Raw genomic sequence first — 27,293 nt, forward strand, 5'->3', positions numbered from 1 at the left:
CCAGGTTAGTCGCAGGGTTTGTCTTCATGGCACTTTCGGCCCGCAGAAGACCTTCGGAATTCATATGTGGCTTCACAGAAAGGACACGTTGATTTTCATTAAAAGTTTGCTTTGTCAGTGTTTGTTCCTTTTCGTAAATCTTCCTTTCCTTTACAGCCGAATTTCAAAGATTATCCTGTATATTTACTGAAGTTTAAGCAATGTCTTTCTAAAGCTTTGCACCTCATGAAGACATATACTGTGAACACACTACAGAACCTCACAAATCAGTTATTAAAAAGGGTGAGTTAATGGTGAGGGTTTTTCTTATTTTCTATGATCTTGGTCTGAGAGCAGTACTTAGTAACTACAAAATTCTTCTTTTACCTTTTGTTAATAAGAATAGGCATTGCAGTTTCATTTATAATAGGAAAACGGCTGTATTATATCTGCCCATCAATCTTTACTTTCAAAGAATGTATAACAGTGTGAAGTGTTCAGTAGCATATGATAAATAATAAAACAAGATTCAAACTGTTTGTCGCTTCAAACATTTTCATATCTTTTCCACAAAAATATTAGAAATACACCAAAATAATCTAAGTCGTTCTGAGTGGTAAGATTTCACATGATAGGTAATTTGACTATTTTTCTTTGTAGGATGGGTAATTTTCTGTGTTTAGCAAATGTCCATTTACTGAGCACCTCCTGAGTGCTGGGCATTGTCCTAGGAATTACATGGTAGAGACCAGGAGCGGGCAGGGTCCCTGCCTTCGTGGAGCTCATATTCAGGGGAAATGATCAGTAAAGAAGGAAACAGATTAATCAGTTACAGGTCGTAGTAGATGGCAGGTGGAAAACTAGTAGAGTGTCAGGTCGGCCAGTCAGAGTGGAGCCGCCTGGCCGGTCATCGACTACGTGAAGCCCTAAGCATTGTGCGTTGTTTTACGTTTACTTTCTAAGGAGCGTGGAACATCTGCTTGAGCTTCCTGTTCAGAGCCACTGATTTCTCGGTTGCATTTTATCGTTAACGTTGCTCTTGGCTGACAGAACAGCCAGACTATATAATTTTTCTATTTAGTAAAATTTTTAATAAGTTTAGGAAACTAATACCTGATAAGTACTACTGCCTTCTGTATATAGCGCTTTAGTGGAGTTGCATGAAATCTTTATGCGTATATGTGATCACACAGTGGGAACCCCAAATCCCGGAGGTTAAGTGATGTGGCCAGTGTCCTACCCTCAGTCAGTGACTGAGTATGACTCTGAATTCAGGTCTGTTTACTGTAAAATTCATGTAACCTGGGGTAAATTTTAATTATAAAGAGGAGGGAGGCGATGGTTCCTCGTAACTATTTCTCACTCGCGGCAGTGATAACGTTTACTCCTTGAGACTGTCCGAGCAGTGGCCGTCGGCAGTGGTTTCATCACGTGTTCTGCGCACTCGCTCGTTTGCTAACCATCTTCCCTCCCCGTCTCCTGTGTTCCTGCAGGATCCTTCATCCACGCCCAATGCCTTCACGCTGTTTTACGTGAAATTTCGAGCCGCTGCCCCCAAAGTCAGGGTAAGTTTAGTGACATGAATACGATGTCGCTATGAAACGTATGGAGCCAGCCCTTTCGAGGTGCTGTGTTAGGCCCTTTGCTTTGACTAGGAAGGTGCTGTCTTTCCACGTGACTTTACGTTGCCTCAGAGCTCCCTGAAGAACACAGAGCAGGAAACGCCAGGCTCTTCCTAAGATGCCGAGGGAAGGTTTCTGGGTTAAACAGCTCGGGTTTATAGTGCACTCGAGGGCGTCGGTGTCGCTACTGCTTGCCAGGAGATCAGCGTGGATAGGGAAGATTGTAGAGACATCAAAGACAGGCAGAATGGCAAAGACCATCCCCGAGGGGCGTACTCGTCACGCCGGTTCAGGAAAAGTGAAGAACTAGTGAAGTATTCTAAACGGGAGAGTGTGGGGTCAGATTTGCCATTTCCTAAGACGAAGGATGCCGAATAAAGAATGAATTACGGTGAAGAGGGATCTGAGACAGCGAGGCCGGGTTGACGAGGAAGACTGCAATGGTGTGGGTGAGAAATCGGGGTCGAATCAAGGCCCGTCCTGTGGGGTATTCTGCGAGGCTGGGAACACGTGCCTTATTTAGTCTGCTTAGTACAGTGTCTGGCACCTGAAGGAATACAGAGTATTTATCTTGATCGAATGATTGGAAACGGAGGGCACAGAGAGTAGATGTACCTATTATGTATTTAATAACACACCTGAGATGGAACTTACCGGAACTGGTACATGCATCTTTTTCTACTCATGGCGAAGTTACTGGAAAGAGTGGTCTCCTTTTGTGGACTCTGACCTTGCTCCTTGTTTCCGTCGTGAAAGTCAGTTGAAAGGAGTTTTTTGATTGTTTGCTTTTAGAGATAACAGCACTTGGTCTTATTTGTAGAAGATACAGGAGAAGAGCGGTTGGTTAAGCCTGGCATGGGGTTTAGATTGTGCCTGATTGGTCGCTTTTGCTTATTAGTCAAATACCGATGATAAGAATTAGATTAGAAAAGAATGGCATAGATAAGAGGGCTCAGTGTCGTGGGCGGATATAAAATGGTTACATATCAGCAACTTTTCTATATACCGTTAGGAACCAATCAGTACATGTGATGGGGGCCCATTTATATTAGTAACAGAAAACATGAAATATTTAGAAGTAACATTAATGGAAATAGAAGGGTGAAGAAAATGACAAAACTAGATAGAAAATCATAAAAGATTGAATAAATAGTAAGCCTGTCTTCTTCCTACTTGGGGAGATAATATCGAAGGTGTCCGTTCCTCCTAGTTTAATTTATTGGTTAAATTTAATCCTAGCAAAAATTCCAATGGCCTTTCTTTTTGGATGATCCTAAAATTAATGTGGTATTCATAAGCAAGACTAAGCAAGAACATTTTGAAAAAATACAGTAGTACTGATTTAAGAAATCACTGAGAGATTATTGAAATGGAAAATTCTAGAACTTAGTATATAAAGAAACATCTCAAAGAGGAAAGCCTGGAGTTTTCTACATAGTATTGAGAAGATTTTTAAGTATTTGTAAAAAAAAGAAGCCCTTCACTCTATAACGTTACTAAAATACATTCTAAGTGAACTAAAAAGTTAAGTGCAAAAATGATAAGCAGACTAAAAAAAAAGTTATTGGAAAAATATTTGCAGAGTAAAAGATTAAAGATATAGAAATTGTCTGAATTAAAAAAAAAAGGCAGAAACTGGAGCAAACATAAGAAATAAGTAAAGAAGATTAATATTTTTAATGAAGTCATACAAATCAGAAAGATAAATACGTAATACAAAAATGACCAGATTACTTTTAGAAAACAAAACAGTTGCTAAATGTGAGCTCGTGTTTAGCTTCAGTGGAGGGTACGTTCAGTGAAGGTTAGGTAGCAGTTTTTGTCCGTCAGAAACTGGCAGATTAAGGCGTAATAGTGCTTCAGAGGATTCGGAGACACAGGAAGTACTGCCATAGGGAAGTAAAGTGATTCCTTTCTCAGAAACGTTGTAGGAGAATGAATCAGAAGCCTCAAGAAATACGTACCTCTTGTGACCCAGTGTTGCGGGTTCCCAGGTGGGAAGTAGGTAGCGGTTGTCATGCTGGCTTTGTGTGGTAGGAGGCGAGTCTCAGAGGGCAGAACCAGCTCTTCTGGGCTCCAACCCTCCTCCAGTTTTGCCCCCGGCCTAGAGCCCTAAGCCCCTTAAACCACTATGTAGCCATTTAAACCACTGTTTTAAGTAGTGATCATGATGATTCATTGAGTGTTTACTAGGTGCCAGGTGCCACAGTCAGCCTTTCTATTTACATTTTCATCTGCTATTGAGAATTATTTAGTAACAGGAAAATGTTTTAAAATAACGTTAATTTTTCAAAAGCAGATTATAAAGCTGAATCTGTAGTACAAATCCAGTGTTGTTTAAAAATAAACATATAGTAAATGGTATTGTGTATGTACAAAAAACAGAATATTCTAAAATATTAACTGTGTGATTATCTTATGGTATTATATGAAACATTTTTATGTTTCAAGTTTTCTGTACTTACAGATTTTCTAGCATTAGTGTGTGTTCTAATCAGAAAGTAATGAAAAGAGTAACTAAAACAATGAATTTTTAAAGCATTTTTATTTATTCTGCAGACTCTGATTGAACAAATAGAACAGCGATCTGAAAAGATGCCTGAGTGAGTACCTAGAAGCTCTTGAGTGTCCAGATTATCTTCCTCTCGCAACACTTTCCCCCAATCTGTTACGTCCCCGGTACTTTCTGAGCAGTCACCTTGCATACCGTGTAAGCTTTTTCTCGTAGCACAACTTATTTGGGGAGCAAAGTCCTAGGCCTGACTTCATGAGTGTGCAAGACGTCTCTCTGTTTATCTTTATTTGGCATAATTGACATAAAACTTATAGTTTCAGGTACACAGCATAACGATTCAATATTCGTGTGTACTGGGAAATAACCACCACTCACTGTAAGTCTGGTTACTGTTCATCACCACGCACAGCTGCAGTTTCTCATCACGTGGTGGGAACTTTTAAGCTCTGCTCTGTTAGTGGCTCTCAGATACGCCGCGTGATGTCACCGACTGACTGCCCGCTGTCCTTGTCAGCGAGGCGCCTCTTCCCCACAGCAGGGTTCCCCCCCCCCCCCCCCGCCCGGGCGGGTGCGAGAGCTCCGTTCTTGGGAGATCAATCTTTCTTTTGAAGATAAAGGTTATGGCACCGCAGTTCGTTATGTGGGTTTTTAAAAATACATATACATAAATATTTCTAGTATTTAACAGGGGCACAGGAGAGGCGACCATAGCTTTAGAGGTTTGGCAGCCTGTCCTGGGATTTCCGATCAGATTTGATTCACATACTTGTCTCCTTTGCTTCTGGTCAGATACCAGCAGCTGCTTAGCGACATCCATCAGTGCTACCTGGGCCAGCGGGAGCTGCTCCTGGGCCCCAGCATTGCGAGCGCGGTGACAGAGCTAACCAGCCGGAACAATAGAGATCACTGTGCCCTGGTAAGTTCCTGCTCGCTCTGCTTTTGTTAATCCTTCCACTGAGACATTCTGATGCCCTAGGAGCTGTGTGTTTTCCACATCAACTAATGTAAAGAATTTTTCTTTCCATTATGACAAATATACCTTAGTAATTAAACATTCAGCGTGGCAAAATATCTTCATTTTGATCCGTTTTTGAAGAGTCACAAATAAATATTGTTCATTGAAAGATGAAATTCACAGTTTGTGGATGTATATCTTAGTTTTTGCTGAAGTGCTTTTTTGTTTAGTGTGATTTTAATTCATACTATGGGAAAGTATTTAAAGATTCTTTTTTTAAATACCCCATTCAGCTAGAAAAGCAATTTTCATTGTCAGAAGTTTTGAAAGCATGAAAAAGAAAGTAAAAATCACCCATGTTCACATTATGCAGTGAAAACCAACCATTTTCTGTGTTTCAATAAGTCGTCTCATGAATGTATGTGTGATCTTTGCCAATACAACAATTCGCTTTATTTCGTAAGCGCTGGCATCGTCGTGTGTCTTTAACTGTGGGTGGTGTGTGTTTGTTTCCCGCAGGTTCGCAGTGGCTGCGCCTTTATGGTCCATGTGTGCCAGGATGAGCACCAACTCTACAGTGAATTTTTCACAAAGCCAACACCAAAATTAGAGTAGGTGGTACACAGAATTGAACTCAGATCTCATGTGCTAATGACCATGATGGCTGATTATATTATGGGCGTATTCTTAAGTTAACTGCAGGGTGTTTTAACTTTTGTGGGCGTGTGAACGCAATATTGTTGGGTGGGACAGTGGTTATTTATTGTAAAACAAACATACAGTTTAAAGGCCAATGTGCTTCACATCCTTTATGATATAATTATGGAGACAGCATGGTGTGGCAGTAAGAATCTACATAGGGAACTAAGTCTTTGGATCTACATTCTTTTATTTCCACTAAGTATAATAAATTCTCGTAGTTAGAAAGTCCTGTGATTCTAACTAATGAAAGGCACTGAAAGCTACGGACGAGACTTAATATCCTTTTAAAAGTTTGTTCTCTAAGTGTCTTTCAGAACCCCTGTCAGTCACTTTTGGTTTCTTCATAGTGGCTGTTTTGATTGCGCCCTTCTAATGGGGAGGGGACAGGTGTGTCTTATGGCTTTGATTGGGTTGATCACATTTGATGTAATACTATGTATAGAGAATACTGTTGACAGTATGAAGAATATAGACAACCTGATTTTTTCTTTTCAAATGTTTTTGTCAAAATACTTGTATGTCCGGAGGACTTCAAGTATTGTTTATCTAAGTCTGTAAGCATTCAGGAATTTTGGACCTGTCTTTTCTGGGGATGATAGTACCATTTTATTCACAGTGATGCAGATTGTAAAAGGATAATTAAGTCTCCTGAAATATTTTTTATTGCTTTTGGAAGGACATATACAAAATTATTGCTGAAATGAGTACAAGTTGTAATAAATTAATATTTACCTGGGGGCAGCTAATTTGCATTGACTGCTGATCGCTTATTGATTCTGAGCTTTTAAAGCAAATATACTTTACAGATTCAAAATTACTTTCTGCCATTCGCTCCTCAATATATAGTGTTCCCGATACTATTTTTCAGTAGAATTTTACTGTTTTTATTGGCTGGAAGAAATCAGTGATGCCTTTTAAACGATTAGAAAATCCTGAAAAGATTACTACTAAACCATGTTTTATTCCTTTATTTTAGTGAACTTTTGGAGAAACTGTGTGTGTCATTGTATGATGTCTTCAGGCCATTGATCATTCATGTTATTCACTTAGAGACTCTTTCGGAACTTTGTGGAATTCTTAAAAATGAGGTGCTCGAAGATCACGTACAGAACAACGGTGAGTGTTGGGGCGAGTGGAGGTGGTAATCCCAAAGTCTTTTAAAGTGTATCTGGGGCTCAGTGAATTTGAGAAAGATGAGCTCCCTCTCCCCTGACCCCGCCACCTGTATAAAGGTAATATTTCTGAAGCGTGGGTTGATGCCTTACCCCTTTTTGAATCAAGTAGCATCTTATTTTGTGACTAAATGTACAAATTAAAGGGGAAAGAATTTTGAAATCTGGGCAAAATTAGTAATAAAATAATTACAGTTAAACTCTTCTTTTTGGCATCTGAACTCCAGAGAAAATGGATTGCCATGTTGGCACGCCTTTAGCAGAATACGTAAAGTAATTACTCTATAATCTTGATTAAAAAACAGGCATTATTTTAGCATACATAACAGTAATGATTCATCTTTTTGAAATTACAAATAAAGAAGAGAAATTCTCTGAAACAGTTTTTACTTTATCTGTGTGATACGTTCAAATCAAATCAACATTTGATTCGATTGTCATGGAAGACCTGATTTTCCTAATGATGCACAGGCACCTTTAAAAAATACCTTTCAAGTAATTATTTTACTGGCAGAAATGATTTGACTTTCCTTAGGAGATACTATAGGTCTGTTACTCTTTCAATGGTTGTTATTCTTCATTTCGTTTATTCTAAGATGTACGTTTTCTCATATTTAATGCTTCTGAATTAAAGCTGAGTTTTTAAATCAACGTGCTTACGCGATTGTGTTGTGTCTCCAACTCCCCAGCCCTTGGGAGATCGTCACAGAATTACTGGTGTGTGTTAACATCGGTGGCATCTTAGAAATGAAGGAATCCAGCATAGACTCATATCTCATTTTAGTTTTTTACTCACTTTGTGAAAACATTAACAAGTCACTCTAGTGTCTGTGGGAATTAATTTATTTGTAAAAGGGATGGTAACCCGGTTCGTAAGCCGCCTTAGCTATCTCAGTCAGGATGGATCCGAAACTGTATGAAAGAACTTTTAAAAGCACTAAGTATGTTAAGTCCGATTTTATCATCCATATTGATAATAGAAGTAAAGTTATAGAGTCCCAGGAAGAAGGTGTAAGGGCAAATTTATTTCCCAGTTTTAAATTTGAGGACATTGAAAGACATGTATTAAATTTTTCGGAGGTCATTAGGTCATCCTGAAATACAGCCACAGTCCCCGAAGCGAAGTGGGTTGTTCTGTTACCAGACAATTCAGCGATGCTTTTGCTTGTTTAAAGAAAGCGTTTTTCTACATCTCAGTGATCGGGTGACTGCCCTTTTTTGTCAGCTGAACAGCTAGGGGCGTTTGCAGCTGGAGCGAAGCAGATGCTGGAGGACGTGCAGGAGCGGCTGGTCTACCGAACCCACATCTACATCCAGACGGACATCGCCGGCTACAGACCGGCGCCCGGCGACCTGGCGTACCCCGACAAGCTGGTGATGATGGAGGTGGGTCCTCCTCACTGGCTGCGCCACCCCCCGCCCCCACTTCCAGGTGTTTTGTGCTCATTGAGATAGGACTTTGCTTTTTAATTCTCACTCAGAACTTAAGATCAGGATAAGCTTGCCACAAAATCATAGAAAATAAACTCTAAAACATTGAACAGAAGTAATTTTTTAGGTTGTCTTCCCTTCAAGATGTATTTTATAAACATTCTGTTCAGTTCTCTTTTCTAGGCAATATGCGTTCTCAGTTTTTAAATTGAGTGCTTCCTGTGATTGCTCTTTTTTCTTGGAAATGGCACGGAAGAGGGTGGATGACATAGGAGCCACCGTAGTGATGGTCACGTAGTAACCACGTGTCACGCTCTCCTGTAACATCCCTGGAGGCCGTCTCCTCAGAGCTCTGCAGTTCCGATGTTCAGTTTGTGCGTCGAAGACTTGGGCTTGTCTCGCTGGTCTTCCGCTCATATCCATGTCTTCCTTTACTTTGCGTGCTGGACAAAGCTTCCACGATGTCTGAGATGTCAGTGCTAAAACCGAATCAGAGCCCAGAACATTTTACGTGGAATTTTCGAATGTGAGCAGGAGCAGAACGACACGGTGAACTGCCACGGACCGGGCCCCGCGTCCGCGTGGCCTCGCGTCCCGTGCTCCTGCCTCTCCCTCCCCGTGCTGCCCTCGCGCGTTCCAGAGCAAATTCTGTCACCAGCTCATCATAAATGCCTCAGCAGGGGCGCCTCTATTTTACACAACCATGATGCCGTCATCACACCTAAAAGCATTTATAGTTCCTTAATATCTAATATTCAGTTGAATCTAGAATTTTTTCAGGGTCACCAGGTGTTACTGGCTTGGCACATTTACTCTGTTTTTTCGTGTGCATATGTGTTACTGTTCAGCTATTTGAAAATAAGTTCCAGACATCATGATACTTCATTTGTAAATACTGTAGTTCTTGTTCTCCTGAGAGTAAAAATATTCTCCACATAATCACAATGCAGTTTTTACATCTACGAAAATTAACATTAATTCAATCATATTAATTATGTATACAGTCCATAGTCACATTTCCTCAGTTGTCCTTCAAAGATCTTCTCTAACTGGACCAAAAAATAAAAAGTGGGATCCAGTCACAGTTACCATGTCACATTGGGTTTTTATGTCTAAATCAAGTCCAGGCTCCCTCCCTCTTCTTTTTTTCCCCTGTGATACTGAGTTTTTGAGGCGCTGAGCCAGTTTTATTATAGAATGTACCACATTCCGGATGTGTCTGATTGCTTCCCTCACGTTTAGATTCAGGTTAAACACTTTTTTTTTTTTTTTTTGCAAGAATACTACACAGTCGATGGCGTGCACCACACTTCATCACGCCAGCGGCACTTGGCGGGGGCCGCCCCCTGCCCAGGGTCCTGGCTCCTTCCCCTGGGGAGTGAAAGGCCGGGCACCGGGGATGGGTGCCGGGCGTGCCCGTCACTGTGGGGCGTCGGGGGCCGCACAGCCGACGGAGCGGAGAAGTCACCTGCGCATCCGCTCGCTCCTGTCGCCGCGCTTGACGCGAAGGCCCCGGCGTCTGCTGCTCTGGCAGTCGCGTGCTCCCCTCCCTCCCCTCCCTCGCTTTCTGTAGGAAATTCAAGTGTTGGAGACTTCGTTTCTAAATTCAAAGTTGAAAATTATGATTCTCGTATGGGTTTCGTATGTTTGAGCTACCAGTAGATAGATGCCTTGTAGTGGCTCCAAAATTAGTGGTTCAGAAAAGGCAAGTTTTTCACTCGCATGTGGTATTAGTCCATCTATTTATTACTTGGATTTTTTTTGAACATGTTCATATTGCCAAACACAGCTGAGATCTGCACTTTAATTAACATTCTTCTCATTTATACAGCAAATCGCTCAGAGTTTAAAAGATGAACAGAAGAAGGTGCCTGCAGAAGCTTCATTTTCGGATGTGCGGTTAGAGGAAACAGAGCCCAATCATCCGACAAAACCTGGTATGTCGTGATGTTTTAACTCCCAGCTGGGATTTACCCATGTAATAAACGTGCGTCGAGGCCTGGGCACGTGCCAGGCGTGGAACCAGCTTATGCTTTGAAGGAGCCCACGCTTCAGTGGGGCAGGTTGACGGACTCGGGACACGCCACAGGTGTGCACAGGGCAGCCGTGGACCGTGGCGAGGGCATCAGAACCGTGAAGGGAAGTGAGCTTTGACCACGGGGCGGTGGGCTCGGCGAGAGGTGGGTGACCGAACGCTGTAGTGTCTGTGACAGTGAGCTTGACATAGCCAGGCGGTCAGGTTCGTCAGGGTAGAAGGGCGTGGAGGGTGGCACGCGGCACTGGAGACCGTGTTTGCCTGGGCGTGTGTGGGCGCAGGGCGCTCATGGGACGAGCAGGTAAAATAGGCCAGATCGTGCTACGTGGCAAGTGATAGCGTCTCTTGGACCTTGAACTTCGGCTGAAGCACAGGGTATCAGGGCGGTTGCTCCATCGGATTTGTGGTTTGTGAATGTGCTGCGTGCTTGGGGCCGGGGTAAAATAATGATCAGAAATGAGGGAGAGCTCGGGCTGGGGCGCATGTTATGTGGGAGCAAAATTGTCCAGGAATAACGCTGCGGGCTCATGGGTTACCTGGACAACGAGCTGGATGGAAAGTACGGTGTCCTTCCGCGACCCCCACAACAGTGAAGGCGATACTAAAGCCCGGGTCCCCATGGGACTGGCTGGGAGTGGGGACACAGACTCTGAGGGCTTTGAGGAGCCCCAGCCGCCCCAAGTCCCCAGCTGTAGGGATCATCAAGTATTCTGAGTCAACTCTATAAAGAGCTGGTGCCCCAAATCCAGATCGGCAAGCAGCCTGGGTATTCCCCACTGCCAAAGCTATTTTATGCCCGCTAGGACGAGGGACCCACAGCGGCCTGACGTCTTCCGAAACAGAGTCTCTGTCTCGTCCCGGTATGCCTCTCGGTCCTAGTACATCTCTCCAAGGGCTCCCGGAGACACCACAGTGCACCGCTGTGTGGCCCACCCAGCCTGGTACATCTCCCTCCCCCGAAAGCCCGTTCTCTCCCTCACCCCTGGCTTCGCGGTGCGGCGTTGCCGGCAGGACTGTGGAGACTGCTTAGGGAGCGTTGCTTTTGAGAGAAAGGAGGTTCGGGGGGCGGGGGGTGGAGAGAAGTGTGTAGATGAAGGGCGTGGTTGGGGTGAGTCAGCAGAATTGGATGTCACACTGGACGTGGGCTGAGGACTGAGGAGGGTCCCTGTGGAACAACAGGGGGCACCTGTGTCCCGTAGGTCTAGAGCTGTGCTGTCCAATGTGGTAGCCACTTGCCGGTGAGTGTGACATGTGGCTGGTCTGAACACACCGTGACTGTAAGATACATGCCAGGTGTCAAAGACAGAAACAAAGAATGGAAAATACCTCATTAGTAATTTTTATATTGCTTGCATGTTAGAATGAGGCTGTTTCGGATAAACTTCGTTAAATAAAATATATTAAACTGAATTCCACTCGTTTCTTCTCACTTCTTTTACTTCGTCACATGTGCAGTTGTGGCTCGTGCATTTCTCTTGGACAGCGCTGCTCTAGAGCTGTAAAGAGGGGCCCGGTTTAGAGCCACAGTTGCCACTTCGGGCTTGTGTAAGGTCACGCCAGGGCAAGGGCAGAGTGGCGGTGGCGGAGATGTGGGGCGAGTCCCTTGCCAGATGCTGACATTAAGGGACAAAGGGAAGTAGAGGCGCATTGGGGGCCGACTGAGAAAGGACAGCAGAGCAGGGGGGTCGGAGGCAGGCGGGGCGTGGGGTGCCATGGAAGCCAGAGGAGGGAGGGGGCAGCAGTGTATTTTGAGTACATGGGTGAGAAACAGGAAGTCAAAAGGACACCGTGGTCAAAGACTGCGTGCTGGGGGCCGTCATTGAGAGGGGGGAGCGTGGTGGGTGGCGAGGGCCGGAAGTGGAGGTCTGGCGCGGAGGGGGTCCGTGAGTGGCAGGGAGGCGAGAGCGGAGCAGCTGTGGGTCCGCCTCCTGTGAGCGCGGCCACGCGCCCTGCTCCTCGGGCTCCCACGGGTTCCGCGTGGCCGCGTAGCCATCTGCCTCCTCGTTAATGGCTGCGTGGCATCCTGTACCGTGCACACTGTTCGTGCGTTCCACAGAGATCACCCTTCACGGTTTGGGACAGACAGCTGGTCGAGTACGTGGGGACATACCCGCACACCTGTGTGTGTACTCACTTGTCACGTTCACCGCCCTGACGTAGCTTTCTCTCGGGCCCCCTCCCCCCCGCTACGGGCGAGACCGAGAAGGCGGGCGGCTCCGCTGACCCCGGCTTTGCTCTGCAAACAAGCCAGCCATATGTGTGGACGTGTCTCCTTTTCTGTTGGGCTCCTAGGTTCAGCGGGATCGCTCAGCGCGAGGCCACAGACCACGCTGTCGCCAGCCGACCTCCATGGCATGTGGTTCCCGACCGTGCGGCGCGCCCTCGTCTGCCTGTCCAAGCTGTACAGATGCATAGATGTGCGTGCGTGAGGTCCCGTCCGCTGCGGGCCGCGGGCCTTCTGCCCGCGATGTGTTTGACGTTGCTTTTCTAAGATGTCGATACACTGTTTTGCTTAGCGTTAGATTAGAATCGTGATTTTTAGATACAGAGATAATTTTAACATCAGTCTAGTTTAGGGATTCTTAACCTGAGCATTCTGTAGACCTGTAGAACTCACGAGGGGGCTTTGAGGGTGTCCGTGGAGACCTTGGTGTCGTGGGTGAGATCGTATGTGGGTCCCTGTGACTGTGTCTTTCCGAGAAGCGCTGTAGCTTTTATTGCTTCTCATAGGGGTCTGTGACCACAAAACAATTTAAAACTGCCGATTAATTCACCTGTCCTAGTTTATAGATGAAGAAAAAGAGATGCAGGAAGGTTAAGTGCTGCGTCCAGTGTCACGCAGGCGTAACGGACATTTAGAATCACTGTTAGCGTTAAAGGCAGTCACTTCCATTTTGCACTCAATTTAGATCCTTAGTTAGTATTAAGATTACATGTGTTTCTAACCATGGACTGATTTAGTTATTTGCTGAAATTAGCAGTACTTTTTTAATTTTATTTTTTAGCACCAACTTACACCGATTTCATGTAACAGTTATTTTAAGCATTCAGTTTAAGAATGTGATTGATTTTCAGTCCTTGAAAGATCAGATTTTTCTACATTTATTGACTGTTAGAGGTTTGCTGCTGAACTTAAAGTTTATAAAATTTTGGTGCACCTAAAAAAATTAATTTGACTATGGCCATGCCACCCTGAACAAGCCCATTCTCGTCTGATCTCGGAAGGTAAGCAGGATTGGGCCTGGTTAGTACTTGGATGGGAGACCACCTAGGGAGACCAGGTGCTGTAGGCAAAAATAAAATAAAATAAAAACTTAAGTTGATTGTTTTTATTTTATTTTTTTAAATTATTTTTTAAGGCAAGGCAACCCTTGGTTGACCTCACAGATTGCAAGGACCTTGTCAGCTTACAATCCCTTATTTTTATTATTTTTTATTTTTGGAGGGAGTCTGGACACTGGCATGACCCCCCAGGTTCTCCAGTAGGCGTATTGCATGAGGGCATCAGGCTGGGATTCAGAAACTCCCTGCGGCAGAGCCATGGTGCCATGGGAAGTATGCAGGGGGCGTATTCCCTGTAGGGCCCGCCTGTCATCACAGCCCTGAGCGAAGTCTCCTGGGTGCTTACAGGATTTTAGCCAAAAAGCAGGTCGGCCAAGGGCATCGCTGTGCCTGTATTTATTTTATGCCCTAGGCAGGCCTGTCATTTTTTCGCCTGGCTTACGTTCGGACCTTACCCCTCTCTGTCTTCCCCACCAAAGGTGAGGAAAGACTGGTCCAGTGAAGACTGCAGTACGGCTGAGCAGGAGAAAGAGGGGTTCTCAGTCTCAGCCGCCCATCTTCTGCCCTCCTCCTGAGACAGGGTCGCTGACCCAGCAGGAGGCCACCGGACCCTCCCCACTGCAGGAGCCTCGTGGGGATGGGGAGGGGAGCAGCGCACAGGGCGGGGGCAGGGCCGCGTCGGGGACGGGCCCGGGCCCCGGGCCGCAGTCACCCGCGCCTTGCCGGGTTCATCTCGGGCGTGGTGGACCCTGGAGGGAAGCGAGGGGACTGGCAGGAGTCCCCGCGCTGGCCACGTGCCACCCCTCGAGCAAGACGGAGACACGGCAATCAAGGATCGTTCTTGACGCACTGTTTTGTAACCTGAATTTTTTTCACTTAATTATATTTTACGAGAATTTGACCCCCTCCTTTAGCGTTTTTAGTTTCATGCACAGCGTTCCGGCATTTAGATTTACTAGCATTTTGTCAGCCCCTTCATCATGGAGCACTTCCTTCCAGTTTTTTACTTTTAAATAATAATACTGTGTGGAAGACCCACCTGTGTGAGTCTTATAGAACAATACTGATTAATCTCTTGGGATAGATTTCTAGAAGTGGATTTACTGAGGGTCTGTTTTAAAGTTGGTTTTACATATTTAAAAAACAGCCCGCAGCAGACCGTGCTGGAGCGAGAGCTCTGCGGCCCACCCACCGCTGTGTCCAGCCTCGCAGAGCCCGGCGTGAAGGATAGCTGCTCAGGGAGTATAGTGGAAGGGTCACGTGAGTGTTCTGAGAGGTGCAGGTTTCGAACCTGTAAGCTGTGTGCGTTGGTCTAGAGAGGCTACCCGGGACTAGGGCGCCCCAGTGACGTAAATGCACCCAGTGGACGAGGGCAGGCCATCCTGATCTCTTTCCCTGTGCGCGAAGTGCTGCTACACGGTGCGTTTCTCTTTTCTTCCACCAGAGGGCGGTGTTCCAAGGATTGTCACAGGAAGCCTTGTCCGCCTGCATCCAGTCCTTACTTGGAGCGTCAGAGTCTATCAGCAAGAACAAGGTTTGATGAAGTGTTAGGTGAACTCTTGGTACCCATATAACATTGTGGACTATGGCAGTTATTTATAGGCCCTTTGGGCAGTAGGATTTCTTTATTTAACCGATTTAATTTCAAGGCCCTTTGAGAGAAGCTGGTAGTATTTCATTGCAGTGCTAAATAAAGACTGCACTGTGTAAGAGAGATGCCTACTTTGCTAAAGTACCAAAAATGGTAATTAGGGTATAAATTTTACAGGATAAAGGTTTCTCGTTACGGCCTTAGCAGCTGGGGGAGGCGCCGGTTCCCGGGGTTACCAACACAGGGTTTTCAAGGAAACGTGGCCATTTATAGTCATCCCTGCAACGGCGTTTTCTTTGTTTACTTACGATGATGTTTTAAAGGGCCGAGTGGCCTCGCTCTTAGGGGGTCCTCCAGTTTGGGAGACAGGCAGTGTGGCCCTGTATGACTAGAAGCAGTTGACGTGACTTTGTGACTTAGGGTTTTTAATCAGGGAGGGATCTGGGGCTGAGAACTGCTGGTGCCCGCTTCTCCCACGGGCCCCTGAGCTTTTTAGGGAGCACAGCGTGGGCGGGGGTGTCGCTTGGCCAAACACCTGCCGCCTGAGGGAGGGGGCCGGGGGCTGTTTCTAGCCCACGTGTCTTTGCCGCTTGGAGTGTTCAAACCGTTAGCCTTTGCAGACTTCCAGATGTACAGGCTTGGTTTCTAACTTCAAGGCTTTATAAGATTTTTAAAAACCTCACAAGAGAATTCGGGATCCTGTTTCTGGGGAAGTTCTCGCTTTGTGACCACTGCACCCTCTCATTCATGGGATGGAGAGTCGAAATGAAGTTTTGCTATGGGGACAAGAGAATGGACAGTTAAGTCATGGGCAGGCAGATTTCATTTCAAAAAATTTTTCCAAGTCTGAGCTCTCATTTTTTATAATAGGTGAAATACACGTAACATTGTGTAATGAAAATATGCATTTGAAAATGTAACAACGTTGAAAGCTTTTGGGTGACTATGGATGATTTTTATTCCTTTTCTTTCACTTTTTAAAAATTTTCCAGATTTTCTATGGTGAGCATGTATTTCTTAGATCATCATGAGGAAAGAAAAATGTCCTAATTAAAAAAAAAAAACATTCAAATGCTTATGCCTTCTTGTGCCACCGTCTCAGTTTTAAGGGGGGAGTAAAGAGCCTTTTGATTATTCAGTCTTTGCCCTCATTGCCTCTTTTATCTGTTTCCTGCATTTTATAGGGTGTTTAAGTATGTATGAGGAAGCCCTCAATTTGGTAAACAGTTAAATAAGCTAACTTATTCTCACGGCTGAGTTAGTGTACTTTTGCCTTTCAGCTTTTTATTTTTTACTTTTTATGAGTTCATTTGAGCCAGAGCAAATCAGATGCCGGGGAGGGAGCAAGATCCCAAATGCTCCCGAGAGTAACACTTTGGCAGCTTCTTTTATGCGTTTGGAGTTACGGAGGGGACGTGGGGCAGGTGGCGTGGAGGCGGGGGAAGCAGGCGGGGATGGGGTACAGGGCGGTTGAGATTATTTGCTCTCCTGGGGGCGGTTACGTTTCGGACCGAGGGGTTTGCAGAGAGGCGCTGAAGGTGTGTTCACCCAGACGCTCGGGGGCCGCGGGCAGGGCCGGCTCGAGGCAGAGGTGAGCCTCTCAGCAGAGACGCTGTGGGCCTGGGCGGGACTGCCCACGTGACTGCCCAGGCAGGAGCTTAGGGTCAGAGCACCTGCGAGGTGACTCCGTAGAACCTTTTCCCGTTCCCCTTTTGGTCCTAAGTCGGTCTGGGGATGCACGACGACCCGCCTTCTGGTCGGGTGGTGCGGCCTCGGTGCCGGGAGGTCTCGGTATCGCGTGGTCTTGCTGGCCGTGGGGGATGGGGCGGCACCGGAACCGTGGGGTCTGAGCCGAGGCCGAATCTGTCCCAGAAAGGGAAGGGCAGGTGTGTGGAGGGCGGCCGGGTCCTGTGGCTCTCATCGCGGAAAACCACTCTGGGTCATTTCTCCCCCGTGGACTGCCATGATCCGAGCCCCACCTGTGTCTCACTGTCCTCGTCTGGCGTCTCGTGGGGCGTTTACGTGAGCCACGGGGAGGACGAGCAGTCACCTCATACACGGGCGGACCGTGCGGAAAACCCAGGGAACAAGTGTGACCGTGGTGACGACCAGCGTCATTAGCAGACGGGCTCAGACGGTCAAGCGAGGCGGGTTCCGAGTCCGGTGTCAGTCCGTGGGTGAACCGCGTGGCGCGATCTCAGGATAGCTGTCTGCCTCTGGCGTCAGCGGCTTCCTGTCCCCGAGGAGCCTTTGGCGGTTGTTGTAGGCAGAGGCACGCGCCAGAGACGGGGGTGGCTGCCCATTCACGTCAGGGCCTGATGAGTCCCCTTCGAAAGGGGCAGGAGAGTGTCTTTTATCTGCCGTCCTTTCTCCAGGCCAACACCTGCGTCTTCGTCTCCCTGGAGCTCGCTGTAAAAGGGCCTGGTTGCTGGCTTGGCGTTTCATCAACACCCCGGCAGTCGGTGCATCTCCTTTCAGAAATGTGGGCTCATGAGCTCCTTCATTTAAAGTTGAGCTTAAATACATGTTCTGCGTGAAGGAATGCAAAAAAAAAAAAAAATGAACAGGGGCGTGCCAGGGGCCAGGAGGGACCGGAGCCCTGGCTGTTCAGTTAACAGCCATGGTTTGTGCATGTAATTTACCTTAGAAGTCTTTTATCACTTATTTTATAATGTTTCCCATGCAATTTAGCATAAAAAATAAATCCTTTGAGGCCTTCCAGACACTGCAAAGTTATTCCTACACGTATATTGAGATTTTAGCCCTTAAAACCTCAATTTGTAATGAAAACTAAGAAGTCAGCATTTAGCACTCCAGCTTGGCAGATTTTTAAAGACATTTCGTAAGCTCTAGAACCATTTCCTAGATGTCAAAGTAAGTTATTAACATGGACTGTTATAAACCCATGTAAAATAACGGCACGTCTGTTTTACCTAACACCAACAGACTGAAGCTAGCTTTTATTTTCTGAGGATTCATCTCAAATCGCATGAATATGAAAAGCATTTGAGTTAGTTTCTGTATTTCTGAGAATTTTAAAACACCCAATTCTTACAAACACCTGCCTTTAAGTTAATTTTAACAATACCACGGAGGTAGAAAATTATCTCCCGTTTCAACATGCACATGTAGACATGCACAGACGGGCACAGGGAACAGTTGGATTCAAATTTTGTTTTGGAGACCTTGACAATTTATGTCTGTCCTTGGCAAATCAAGTTCCAAATGTTCTCCCTTTTGAAATAAGGACAGCCATTTTAATACCTCAAAGAGTTGGGTTGACAAATGACATTGTAGGTTGACCCATTTATCTAAATCCTCTTTTTGAAGTTTCCAGAGAGCAATTAAATATGCTTTTCATTCTTTCTGCCTGATTTTATAGCCTGCTTTTTCTAATCGAGTGCGCAGAAGATTAATTCAGAAGAATTAAAGGGTCCGCCTCGTGGCCATCTCGGCATTAAGGGGATGCTGGCTGTCGTGGGGCTCATCGCCGTGGGCAGGATTTCGTGTGTGAATTTTGTGATGCGTAGCATCTGGACAGACTGCTAGGAAAGGCCAGCGTGCCCGTCACTTTACAGCCCAGGGGAGCTTTCTGCGGGCAGCCTCACAGAGACGCTCAGTCACCCCAGAACACCCTACCCGAGCAGGGGCCGGCGAGGGCTCGCAGACGCCGCCGGATCCCCGGCACTTTCCAAGGCCCTTCTCGGGGTGCGCCTGTTCCAGGGTGCCCTGCCCCTCTCCCCGCACTGCCGTGGCCTCTCTGGGGTTGGCTCATTGCCACACTGGGCGGCTCCCGGCAACCCCCCCGCCACTCCAGATTTGGGGATCCGAACATTATCGTCACACAGGGGACTCGCATGTTCTTTCTCTTTCAGCTCTAAAGAGAGTTCAGCTTCTCATTAGCCAGCAAAGATTTTGTTCAGACTCAGGAAGCACATCCAGTTAAAAACAAATGAAAAGCAGCAACTCGTTCTCCCCCTTTCCCAGGGCCATCTCAGCCCTTATCCACCTCAGAGATTTTCTGAGAACAGGCCAAATAAAGTCGCGGCCTGCTGTGTAAAGCGGGGACACCCACAAATCCGAGAGAAACTCAGCCAGGTTCACCCGGTGCAGAGCTGATGGGGGACAGTGTGCCCTTGTACCTGGCACCAGGGTCCCCAGCGTGGTCCTGGCTGGGTTTGTCATGACCCTGCCGGCTACGCCCAGTAAACAGCCACGTAGGAGACGTCCGGACCTACAGAGTTTCTGTAAGAGTTTGAGCCAAACTGACGACATACGCTGGGGAGCCACGTCTCCGATGCTTCCTCAACTTTTTAAAACGTGATCAGTGAAAATAATCACTTAATGTCTTAGTTTTTTAAGGCAAGAAATTGTTATTATGTACTTAAATTGAGCATCTTGTATATCTGTAAACTAACATGGCACATTTCCTGGATCACAAGAGTGTTAGTAAAATAAATTATATTGTATTATTTTTGCCCATTGGAATTGGGCAAAATAGAGCAAGTATTCAAAAATGCGTGGCACTTCCTATTGATCTAATGCTTCGTGGTCCAGAGTGCAGAGTGAGTTTCCGTCAGTGGAGGCATCCTTACGTGTTGATTATGTGTTTGTTTAGAAGTTGGGGGTGGGGGAGAGCAGAGAGGCGTCGCTTAGCTTCATAGCCCCTCCCCTCTTTTCCTGATGTGTAATTTCATCAGAGGTGTTTTCATGGTAGAGTTCTGTCTGGAGTAGCAGCAAGGAGCAAACACAGCCTTGCCGACGTTAATGTGCACACCCGTTTCTGCACTGAGAGCTGTGATGATCCACCACTTGGGGGTTGGGCCGGGGCTTTGAGGCCTGCGCTTGAACCCTAAGACTCTTGTGGATGGGCCCTGGGAGGGCAAGAGGAAAGGCAGGGACTCTCAGGGGCAGAGGGGGTCAGTGCTCTGTTGGTGGCAGTGTAATCCAGGTGTGGTGACCCCAAATCATTGTGCATTTGGAGGCTCCTTTTGTATTTTTGTATAAACACGAGTATTTCTGGATTTCGAAACCGCTTTCATCCAATGGTGAAGGCCACGTTACTGAAGAGAAGCTAGAACGGCGAGAGGTCGGAATCACGCGTGCGCGCTGAGCTCTTCTTTCGCTGCCTGCTCTGCGCGCACGTGTGGCTGCCTGGTCTCGCCTCCTGCGCCGAGGGCACGTGGCCTTGGCTTCTCTTTCTGTGTTGCCTGACAGCCTCCTGTCTGATTTGCTTGGATTTGCTAAGTAGAACAGGTGACCGTGTTAGTAAGAGTTTGAAGCAAGGTTTTCCAGGTCATTCTAACCTGGATGCTATGGGGAGAGTTCATTGCACAACAAAGGAGTGTTGGTGCCATAAAGTTAAGAGTCAGAAAGTTAGGTTAAGCGCTATAAACGTAATGTTTAATATTGATTAACAACGTCTATGTTTTGCATGCTCGTATTTTTATTTACTGTGAGATAATGTTCATTTTTCTGTCTTACAATTTAGACTCGTATTGATGGACAACTTTTCTTAATAAAGCATCTTTTGATTCTTCGTGAACAAATCGCTCCATTTCACACTGAATTCACCATTAAGGAAATTTCCCTGGACCTCAAGAAAACTAGAGGTACTTCATTGCCCTGGCTGGCACAGTTGGGTGCATCCTGCCTGTCCAAATGTGTCAGCACAGGTCACAGGTTTATTTTATGTTCATCTGCAATGGTTTTGCATGCCGCGCTTGCTAAGCATGTTCCTCACTCATTCTAAGCTGAGCCGTCGGCGTCCTAATGGCATCTAACTTGCTGCATTTTCTTTACGGAGGGAGCTGTGTCGGAACGTGCCTCTTTGTCATGCAGCATTACTCTCTCAGCTCTGCCATGCATGGTCATAAACAGTCAAAAAGGAAACGTCAGTGTAAGAACTGCCAACAGTGTGAGCTAGTGGGATGATTTTAAACTCCGCGTTGAGTTCGTCAGTTCATGAACATTTAGGGAGCCGGCGGGGTGCAAGGGGCCGAGCGAGTGCTTATCCGGGTCCCAGAGTCACTTCCCGCTCTTGTGTGATCTCGGACAGGGGTTTTCGCTTCTGTCCCCCAGGTAAAGTGAGCATAATCCGCATGTCGTGATACCTTCCCAGCTTATCGAGGTCAGTCCAGGTCATCGAGGCCGAAAACGTGCGTTAAAGCTCTCTGTACGGGCACGGTTTAAACGAGCTGCATGCGGTCAAGCGGTCATCTCGAGGTGGTCAGACCTCAGCACACGGGCTCGTGCGGGGGGAGGCGCTGTGTCCGCCCTCATGGTTTGTCACTGAAGTAATGAGTGATGATTCTAGAAGGTCACAGTAGTTCTTCTTTAAGATGTTGATCTTAAGCAGTGAGGAGCATACCACAGAAATCTCTCATTTCCTGTAATTACTTCAAACTTATCAAAACTAGCTTTACTTACAAAACTTACCTAACAACCATTTTCAAGAGAATTAAGGTCCAATGACGTTAGCCCTTCATTTAGGTAATGAGCGAACTGGCCTCTTAGGTATCGGGGGAGCGAGAAGATCCAGTGACTCCATTCTTTTCTGTGCCCCATGGCTCAGTGGGGCCACAACACTAGGGTCCCCAAAGGCAGCAGGTCGCTGGTTCCCTAAGGGCCTTGCCTGTGACCTGGCAGACTTGATTTAACTCCCCTGGGAGCCAGCGTCGTGGGTCCTGCTAAGAAGGTTTGCCCCTCTCCTAACGCTCTCTCCTCTCCACCAGAGAATACCTCTCAGTTCTCTTGGAGTCTGGAGAGTGTGTCTCTGTGTTATTCACATAGTCTGTGATTTTTTCTTTAACAGCAGCGGATCTCCTGGCTCTCGCCCGTAGAGAATACCTTGTTTTCTTGGCGCTTATTCTCCTCAGAGGCTTCTACGTGCCAGTCATTCTAGTAGATTTCCCTTCCTTTCAGAGATATGAGGTGTGGGAACATTCCCCCAGCCCCGAAGGATGCCAGGCGCCGATGGCCCGCACTTTATTTAAATGATGGGATAAAGCAGGGCCGATGAACTGAATTTTCATTTTTTAAAAATTCATTATCTGCTGCTGCTAGGGCCTAGTTTAGATGCACTGACGTGTGAGAAAACGAAATACCCTAAAATTTTGGCAAATTTTGGTTTGAAGTATGTTTTCCCTAAAACATTATGAAGCTCATGCAGCCTGCCAGGAGGTGATTTGATTCTATTTATTGCAGACACACTTTCAGATATCTTGTAGAAAAAGAGCAGAAACAGAGCCATTTCCTAAAGCTTTGCCCTGAACCCTGGCCTGGTGGAGAGGGTCTCTTGCGGTGAGGTCAGGGTCGGGGTCAGGCAGGTCGGGCTGTCGTGGGGAAGCCGGGGCCGGAAGTGTGTCACGCTTTGCTTTCTCCGGTCTGGCGAAGCGAAGCGAAGCAGTGGTCTTTTCTATCACTTAATAGCACTTGCTGTGCTCACTTGTAAAGCCTCTAACCTCTCACGACTAACATATCTTATTGCATTTGAACATCAATGAGACCTCGGTTAATACTTTGTGTAGATTCTAGTTAGTCTGGAGGTTAAGGGGTAAATATGTCCTTTTGGTGTTTTCTTTCCGGCTGACACATTAATTTATTCAGACCGCTTCCAATGAATAAATTTCTGTGCCAGCCAGGATTGTAACAAAAGAAGTTGGGTAAGTATATGCATACTTTTTTTAAAACCTAGTTAGCGTCATAAAAGTAAAGGCATGGCGTTTTAAGGTGTCAATTACCGTTTATCATTTTTCTAAGTTTCTATAAACGAATAAGTAAGCTTAATGGTCATTTCTCAGTCTGACTTCTGGCAAATGACGGGGTGTGGGCGCCGTAGCCTTGTCTCGCCCCATCCTGGAGGGCGCGGTGGCAACGAGACCGCTTTTGGGTCGCAGTCGCAGAACCAGGGTATGCGGACACTCTGAAACTCTGAAACAGTAACTCGGCTTTTCTGTTGAAACTGTACCTGTTCACCGGATGAGTAATTTTGTTTCACAGATGCAGCGTTTAAAATCCTGAACCCTATGACTGTTCCAAGATTTTTTAGGCTGAATAGCAACAATGCCTTGATAGAGTTCTTGTTGGAGGTGAGAAGGAGTCTGTTTCATTGGTGGTGGGAGATAAAACGGCATTCTTTACACGTCTGCTGACTTCAGGCACGTAAACACGGGAGGGAATTGTCGTCTTCTTTTCAAGGGCACTCCTGAGATCAGAGAACATTACCTTGACTCCAAGAAAGACGTGGACCATCACCTGAAGTCGGCCTGCGAGCACTTCATCCAGCAGCAGACGGCGCAGTTCGTGGAGCCGCTGGAGCTCTTCACGGCGAAGGTGCGGGCCGTGCGGGGCCCGGGGGTTTGCGTTCCGCCCGGGGATTCCTGTTCAGGGACTTTCTTTCTGGGGGGCGCTCCGGCAGGACGAGGCGGGAAGCCCAAGTCTCAGTGACTCTGTCTGGGAAGTCACCGCGGTTCTTTCTTAGAAGCTTTTGGTCTTGGACTTTCAGATAAAAACCGCTGGCGGAGATTTTAGCTTTTAAGAGAGAGTGAAACTGTCGCAGAGCTGGTTTCGGCAGACCTCTGGGGGGCCGTGTTCTGTTTATCCGCGCGGCGGGTGTGTGCGTGTGTCTGGGACGCTCACTTTTCCTGGCTTTGCACCCACGTGGCAGTAGTCACAGTCCTGCCCGTCAGGGTTTCCTGTTTCTCAAATGGGTGACTGTTTTCCTCTCTGTTTCACATGCTATTTCTCCCTTCTTTTTCGCATGGATAATTGAGAATTCAAGGTTTTTTATGATTGCATTGTTAATTACCAGATACATGAGTTTATAATCATCTGTCTCTGTCTCCAAGCTAAAATACATCAGCTGGCTAATGCCAGCAGTGAAAAATTCAGATCGTAGCTACTTTGACTTCTCTGTTTCAACCTAATCTTTAAAAAAAAAATTTAAGTGCCGTTACTAAGAACTTTTCTCATAAAGATGTTTAAAAAGTCTTGAAATTAACTTTAATTTATTAAGCTTCCATTGCTCATCAAGACATACATATATTAGAATACATCAAAAAAAAAAAAAAAAAGACATCACAGTCCTTTCTCTCAAATCTGCGTATCTCAGTCCTAACCGGGGAGACAGGACGTATGTATGAAGTGACCAGAGGAGACAGCTAAGTAAGTCGTTTGTTAGTGACTTGTCGCTGGGTCCAGGGACGCGGATGTGTCTGAAGCCTGTGATAAAAACAATGTAGTAACTATAAAAAATAGTAAGTACCCAGAAAAGCAAATGCAGAAACGTTAACCCAGGCAGACTGCTCGTCGCTTCCGCTGGAGTACGGTACTTGTGAGTGGACTTCAGTCCCTGCATGTCAGCTACTCGGAATGCGTGTGCATGACGAGTTTTTTTCCTACCACACAAATTTAGAAAGAAGGTGGTGGGAATGTTTTCTACCAGGTTTTAATTAAAAAACGGTACGGGTTTTGATGCTTCGTGGTTTACAGACGAGTCGTCACAGTTTTTGCCGGGATCGACCTCGCGGGGGCCAGCGTGCAGCCTGCAGTGCGCGTCTGGGGCCCGCGTCCGCGTTGGCGCGGACGGGGATGCTGAGGTGAGGATTCGGCAAACGCAGCGGCAGAGTGAAACTCCCCGTGGAAGCAAGCTGGTGGTAGTGAAATCCAGGGTTAAAGGTCTTGTTTTTTTTTAAAGGAAAGTGGTTTCCTGGAAATCAGGAGAATGAAAACTCACTGGTGGTGGTGTCCCGGCTAATCTTATATAAGCTCAGTGAACCTGGCACCGCGTGCATTTTGGAAGGCCGGACACTGCAAACGTTTTTTAAATAGTAGAGGTTTCCGCAGAAAACACCTATTGCGGGTGTGCATTGTATAACGGTTCTCCGTGGACAGGCCACGCGTGTCCCCGGGTCTCTGTGCAGCTCCTCCCACAGCTCTTTGTAGACCCCCCTCGCTGTGGGTCGGCGGGACATTGTCCCGGAGAAGCCACTCCCGGCCTCCCCTCAGCTGCAGCGCCCTCGCTCAGGTCACTCACGGTGACCTCCCTTTTCCCTTTTCGACCCCGGTCTCTCACCGAGTTTCCAGTCAGAATACTTCGTAGGGGACTCTGCATCCCTTTTACATTATCTTATTCCAAATTCAGGCCCCTTTCCCTGTCCTGTTGGCATAGAGTGTGAGTCAGAGCAAAGATACAGCCTGCGTGCGTGCGTGTGTGCACACACGTGCACACACACATGCATAAGCATACAGTGTACACATCTAGACTTGTGATCGTTTAAGACATAGCTTCTTAGAATTTACAGAGCAAACGTTTTCACTTTTTCCTGGTGAATGTTACTCCTGTTCTGAATAGCAGAGACAGTGGAAAGGTTTTAAAAACTTTAAAATGTTTTTTTTTAAAAGGTAAACCTGCAAATGCAGAATTTTGTGCCTCTCATTATAGTTGGCCTTTTGTAAGGCCACCAGTGCTTGTACCTTGATAAACGATGGTAAGAAAACAGTATCCGCAGGTACAGCCAGGAAACAGCATTTTATATTTCATTCGGATGATGCTTATAGGTCTGGATTGTTAAATCCCATCAACACACTGTCCTCAGTTGTTCCTGAGTTTGGGGTGATTTTATAAACATACACGGGTTTGCATAATAAAACAAACCGTGTGAGTGTGTAGAGAACATTCTGAGGTTCTCACTGGTTTTTGAGCCTAAAGACTCGGGTTCGATTCTGATTCCCAAGTTGACTTTCCCCGTTCCCTTCCCTTCCCTTTCCTTTTTCCTTCCCTTTTCTTTCCTTTTATTTTGGATTTTTCGTTTCTGTTGCTCCTTCCCTGGGCTATTCTTGTTGAGATGCTTCCTTTTCATTAATTCCCGTTACATCCTTAGTATTGGAGTGAGGAAAACAAGTTCATTAACAGATTGAGAACCTCAGGTTTCACAGTGACGCAGGATGCACAAGGACAAACATTTCTACAACATCATAATCTGTCCAGTATGAACATCCTGATTTTTTTTTGTTCAATTCATGCATTTTTTTTTTGAGAAAAGTAAAATAAGTTTTAGAACATACATGCTCTATCGCCTTGTTTCCTGCTCCTTGGAAAATTAACGTTCTCTCTCAGCGTTTGTCCGTAAGGCGTGTGATGCTGCTCTCAGTGTTGGGGTGGAGGTTCGTATAGAGATTTTTGGGTAATAGATAGTCTATCGAACTCAAAAACCGTTAGTAGTTTTTTGTTGTTCTAGAATGTTATGTACCGAATGTTGCTTAGAACAGACGCCCAGGTAGGGCCTGGTGGGGGTCGGAGGGCGAGCAGAGCAGCCGAGGCAGGGAGCCGAGCGCCGGCCCCCCCCCCCCCCGTCCCCCCCCCCCCCCCCCGTGCCTCCTGGCGGCGGGGCCGGCGAGTCAGCGTGTTCCAGCCCCGGTTTTCCGCCCTCCTCCTCGCCAAGTTTACTGCGAGGATCCGAAGAAGATAATGCAGATAAATAAATGTGCTTTGTAACGGTAAGAGCTGCAAAAATGTTATTTTATAGTAAAATATGACAAATCTGAAGTGAAGATATTGCTTCAAATAAAAAAAAATCTGAGAGCATTTTAAGGAAGTATAATCTCAAGTTTGTAGCTAAAAGCATTTCCCTGGTAGAACTAATTTATACTGAAAACTCAGCTTTGTATTTAGCAATATTCCTTTTCTTTCAGATAATTTCCTGAAGTATTGCAGGTTTATTCTTCATATTTCCTCTGAAGTGTTATTAATTTTCTCAGCAACACCATACCTTTAAGTTTATTTCTTGATGTGTACTTAATAGAGTTTGACCTCTAAATTTAATTTCTGTTTTCGAAGAGTTATATAATCTACTGGGAAGTCAGGATAGAAAATATGTCAACAGTGAGGTGTCTTCAGCAGTGTCATTATGAGACAGCTGGGCCCCTGTTCGTCCTGTAAAGGTTTTAAAAAAGATGGGGCTCATTGAGGAAAACTTTCGAAGAAAATGCTCCTTGAGATGTAACTTA

General features: G+C 46.1%; 1 protein-coding gene and 1 pseudogene across 2 annotated transcripts in view; both read left to right on the top strand.

Moving 5' to 3' along the window:
* COG3 (component of oligomeric golgi complex 3) overlaps nucleotides 1–27,293 on the top strand; it is a 54,394-nt gene that overhangs the window by 14,941 nt on the left and 12,160 nt on the right. For both annotated transcript variants that reach the window (XM_016143846.2, XM_016143847.2), the window contains 13 exons: nucleotides 157–282; nucleotides 1,473–1,544; nucleotides 4,161–4,204; nucleotides 4,906–5,032; nucleotides 5,591–5,682; nucleotides 6,750–6,889; nucleotides 8,171–8,331; nucleotides 10,208–10,313; nucleotides 12,704–12,828; nucleotides 15,138–15,227; nucleotides 20,776–20,896; nucleotides 23,286–23,374; nucleotides 23,484–23,618. In XM_016143846.2, coding sequence (XP_015999332.1) covers nucleotides 157–282; nucleotides 1,473–1,544; nucleotides 4,161–4,204; nucleotides 4,906–5,032; nucleotides 5,591–5,682; nucleotides 6,750–6,889; nucleotides 8,171–8,331; nucleotides 10,208–10,313; nucleotides 12,704–12,828; nucleotides 15,138–15,227; nucleotides 20,776–20,896; nucleotides 23,286–23,374; nucleotides 23,484–23,618 — 1,428 coding nt within the window. The remainder of the gene's footprint in view (nucleotides 1–156; nucleotides 283–1,472; nucleotides 1,545–4,160; nucleotides 4,205–4,905; nucleotides 5,033–5,590; nucleotides 5,683–6,749; nucleotides 6,890–8,170; nucleotides 8,332–10,207; nucleotides 10,314–12,703; nucleotides 12,829–15,137; nucleotides 15,228–20,775; nucleotides 20,897–23,285; nucleotides 23,375–23,483; nucleotides 23,619–27,293) is intronic.
* LOC118609647 lies at nucleotides 13,586–13,704 on the top strand (annotated as a pseudogene).

Source organism: Rousettus aegyptiacus, unplaced genomic scaffold (genome assembly GCF_014176215.1).
Source record: "Rousettus aegyptiacus isolate mRouAeg1 unplaced genomic scaffold, mRouAeg1.p scaffold_m13_p_11, whole genome shotgun sequence".
NCBI classification, from domain to species: domain Eukaryota; kingdom Metazoa; phylum Chordata; class Mammalia; order Chiroptera; family Pteropodidae; genus Rousettus; species Rousettus aegyptiacus.